Below are 4667 nucleotides of genomic sequence, written 5' to 3'. Positions count from 1 at the left end.
GTCTTAAAGTTTCTGATATTTTTTGCACTTACAGTAAGTATTAAAAGTAAAAGTATTGATTTAAAATAAGCAGTTAGATTTTCTGTAAGGACTTTATTAGGAGGAGACCTCCCCCCAAAACTTTAGAAATGACTATATCTTATTAAAATTATTAATTGATGTTAAATTTAGGATGCACTAGTCTGGCTCTTTCAGTTTATAAACATATATCAAGGCTGCACAAAGCTTTTCCCCAAAATAAAAATCTGTCTGAGGGCTGCAGCCAAATGAAATAATATAATTCATGAAATACAAATACTTCTTAAGTACAGTACTTTTATTTTGACATGATTTGTTTGTGTACAAACTATTACGGTATCAGAATTTTATATGTTTGTACTTCTCATTCAACCAGCTAAATTTACTCTATCTAGGAGGAACAGCTTATATGGAAAGTGTTTTTCTTTTTTTTACAAGCTGGAATGAAAACAAGCAAAAATGAAATAAAAGTAACAACTTACTACTTCTTGTCTTTTTTAAGAATGTAAGGAGTAGAAAGTACAGATAATTGTGTGAAAATATAAGAAATAGAAGTAAAAAGTAGGCTGAAAAATAATTACTCAAGTAAAGTACAGATACCCAAAAATTCTACTTAAGTACAGTAAAGAAGTATTTGTACTTAGTTACTTTACAACTCTGATCACATATTTGCATACAAATTGTTTTCTGTTGTGAGTATAAAAAACAAAAAAACATATTTTTGTGTTGTGCTTCGTCACATTTTCAAAGAGCCGGATGTGACCACAGAGCTGCAGGTTGCAGACCCCTTCGTTAAGGTGTCAAAACAAACACGTGTAATGCCTTTTTTTCTCCCAAAAAAAACTTTAACCCTAAAAACAGACAACTTTCTCACACTGACATCTTAAAGCAAACCAAGATGGTGCTGGAGCTTTTACCAGGAATATATGTTAACAGCAATTTCTTTTCTCAGTGTGGTTTCCAGGCACTTAAATGAGTCTAATGTGCTTCACACACATTTACTAACAGAGAGGAAACAGTCCTCAACCAAATGAGCTGAAAAGACAACAACAAACAGGAGCTGACTGAACCTGAAACAATCCTCTGAAGGTCTAGACATAATAAATTTGGAGGTCTGCAGATTTAAAAAAATCTCCAAATCACTGGTGGTTGCTCAGTTTGAAACATGTTTCCTGCAAAGCTAAGATCATATCTGCTTGAGTTAGTCACAACCAGTGGTGGGCACCAGCCCGCTAAAGCACAAATCTGCTAACTACAGACTTAAATATTTTGTTTGCGCTTTAGCAGTCTTATTAATTTTTATGATTCATAAGCAAATTTGCGCTTTCTAGAATTGAAATGCAGTACCACTAACAACTAATTATCTACCAACCATCATCTTTGACAGAAGGTATGGCTGTCAATGAATCACAACACGTGATCTATCCTACAGCTCCCCTACCAGATAAACACACATATTGGAAACGTATACATCCTCGCTGACAGTTGCTTTGGGCCATGGTTCTCATTTCCCACAATGCTTTGTGTCTGCTTACGTAGCAGGAAGGCAATGTTTAGAACTCCCTTTCCCAGCAAAAACAGTWAACGTTTGTAATCCATAATAAAATTTTGTATGTATTGATTTATTTTACTTTATAATCGGAGCTCCTTTTTTAAAAAAAAGTTTAAACACTGGAGCTCAATACTTGATGTAATTGGTCGAAGCAATCTGCCAACGGGGTTAGACAGACATCTAGTGGTCAACTGAGGAACTACATGGAAAACTTTTTCCCGTCACAAATCAAATCTGTCATGTACCCATAATGCTTCGCTTCAAGTTTCCAGTAAACAGTTTTAAAATTACTTTATTGATGCTTCTTTAATAAAAAAAATCTACAACAAACAAAAGAAAACACAAAGAAGCAGCCGAACTAGCAATCCTCAACAACTTTTTAATTTTTACACCAGGAGCCAAAGTTCTGTTTCAGGAAATCACATCCCCACCAATCAGCGGTTGTAGGATTAAGCTTTAAAAGAGTTCATGCACCACTAGTTGGCAGTGTTGTGCATATATTGTATATTATTGTTGCCAGCTATTAAGTGCCAAATTGAACTTGCGCTTTAAAATTAGCTTCCACTAGTTTTTCTGCACTGTTGCCAACTTAGTGACTTTGTCACTAGATCTAGCGACTTCTTTTCCAAAAAGCGAATAGTGACTAATCTAGTAACTTTTCTCTGTGTTTTAGAGACTTTTAGGAGCTTTGGCGACAAAATTTTCCAAGCACTTTTTTCCTTTCCTCCTCCGCTCCTCCGCAAGCAGCGAGCGGTGCAGTAAGCCCCTCCCCCTTCCTAAAGCCTTCTGACTCACTGAAACCTAGTACAGCACACCCCAACCCCTGGCCCCACCCCCGGCTGAAGTCAGCTGATAGGAGACCGCTGCAAATGAACCACACATGTGCAAAACTGCTACTGCTTCTGTCTGGTTTACAAAGCGGGATGTAATATTTATTGTAATGTTTTTCTCTGATACTGTCTCTGTAAACTAAATCTCTGGACCCAGCTGTGTTTGACTCACAGATCAGCTTCACCTCTTCCTCCCTGTGCCTGGTGACATCTAACAGTCTGCAGATTAAATTTAAGATTCCCACAAATTTAATTTATGTGGATCTAAGCATTGAAGCATTGAACTATGCAAATTAAGTGATGACGTCATCTAGCAACTTTTAGGACAGCCAATAGGGACTTTTCTTGCTCAGGAGTTGGCAACACTGTTTTTCTGTGGCATAAGCATTTTTGAAGTTGCAGACCTAAATATTTTCATAAGCGTTTTAGAAATTGCGGAGCTAATTTTTGGGTTAGCGCTGCCCACTACTGGTCACAACAAAGAAAGTGTCATAGGTTTGAGTCTTATTCTCATTGCCCTTCTTGCTGTTACAGGATGACAAATGGCATTGATGGGAATGATGATGAAGACGAGGCCGATGGAGAAGAAGAGGAAGGAAGAGATGAAAAAGAGGGACACACTAATTTGGACACTTTCAGTTCGAACTTTGAGACGACCGTCGAGCAGGCCGACACTGAGGTGGAGGAGGAGGAGGAGGAGGAAAATGCCCAGAGAGATGGAGATGAAAGAGAAAACCAGGACAGCTTCAGCTCAGCGTTCGAGCAGATCGTCGAGCAGGTTGATGTTCAGGAAGATGAGGAGGAGGAGGGGGAGGAGGAGGAGGAGGAGGAGAAGGAGAAAAGCAAGGTAGTGGACAATAAGGACGGCTTCAGCTCCACGTTTGAGCGCATCGTGGAGTCTGCGCTGCTGAGGGGCGGCACGTGTTACAGCAGCCTGGACTCTCTGGACGTGCTGTCGCTCACGGATGAGACGGACAGCTGCGTCAGCTTCGAGGCGCCGCTGACACCACTCATCCAACAGAGGGCGCTGTTTCAGGGGCCCGAACCGCTAGAACTGGAACTGGCAACAGTTCAGGAGCAAGATGGGGCTGAGGCTGGTCCTGATGCCTTAGATGGTGATGCTATGACTGGGCAGAGCCCTGTCCGCGGAGCTGGAGCAGGAGCTGGGGCAGGAGGGAGTCCGTTAAGGACAACCATAACAGGGAGCAGGTCGGAGTTTGTGTTGAGCCAACCTGGACACTGGGCTATCCCGAATGGATACCATTCAGAGTCCCAAGCTGTCAGGGATGGCTCTGAATCCATGATCAGCTCTGTCAGGTAAGGATGATGCAAATAACAGTTTGCATTAACTTAAAGGGGACATATCACGCAAAATCCACTTTTTCAGCAGTTAAATACATTTTGATGTGGTTTCTAGGAGTGCAGAAAAGTTTAATTTAGTCTCACCTGGTGCTGCAAAGACATCTCTGTTTTCTGTTTGGGTCATATTTTTCAGCCTGTTCAGTTTTCTCCATTTCCTATGACATTTTCTGAACTTACATCAAACTGTTTGTGATGGAATTACAAAATACAGTTAGTACTTACAATGAAGAGGAGCCAGTTGAGGTGGTTCATCTGGTTAGGATGCCTCCTGGACGCCTCCCTGGTGAGGTGTTCCAGGGACGTCCCACTGGGAGGAGACCCAGAGGAAGACTCAGGACACACTGGAGGGACTATGTCTCTCAGCTGGCCTGGGAACACCTTGGGATTCCCCTGGATGAGCTGGTCCAAGTGGCTGGAGAGAGGGAAGTCTGGGTGTCTCTGCTTAGGCTGCTGCCCCCGAGACCTGACCCCGGATAAGTGGAAGAAGATGGATGGATGGATAGATGGATGGATGATGGATGGATGGATGGATGGATGATGGATGTGTGTATGGATGGATGGATGGATGGATGGATAATGTATGTGTATGGATGGATGAATGGATGGATGGATGATGTATGTGTGTATGGATGGATGGATGGATGGATGGATGGATGGATGGATGGATGGATGTGTATGGATGGATGAATGGATGGATGGATGATGTATGTGTGTATGGATGGATGGATGGATGGATAATGTATGTGTGTATGGATGGATGGATGGATGATGGATGGATGGATGGATGGATGATGTATGTGTGTGTGGATGGATGGATGGATGGATGGATGATGTATGTGTGTATGGATGGATGGATGGATGGATGGATGGATGATGTATGTGTGAATGGATGGATGGATGGATGG

The 4667-nt window shown here is 41.8% G+C and overlaps 1 protein-coding gene across 1 annotated transcript in view; it reads left to right on the top strand.

Annotated features, from left to right (window-relative positions):
- The window catches only part of psd2 (pleckstrin and Sec7 domain containing 2), a gene marked incomplete in the record, with an annotated part of 96061 nt that overhangs the window by 23533 nt on the left and 67861 nt on the right, over positions 1-4667 (top strand). The window contains 1 exon segment of the mRNA XM_014026040.1: positions 2935-3717. Coding sequence (XP_013881494.1) covers positions 2935-3717 — 783 coding nt within the window.

Source organism: Austrofundulus limnaeus, unplaced genomic scaffold (assembly GCF_001266775.1).
Source record: "Austrofundulus limnaeus strain Quisiro unplaced genomic scaffold, Austrofundulus_limnaeus-1.0 Scaffold521, whole genome shotgun sequence".
Taxonomy (NCBI): domain Eukaryota; kingdom Metazoa; phylum Chordata; class Actinopteri; order Cyprinodontiformes; family Rivulidae; genus Austrofundulus; species Austrofundulus limnaeus.
The sequence above is the reverse complement of the archived record's forward strand: the minus strand, read 5'-3'. Positions and strand labels throughout refer to the sequence as shown.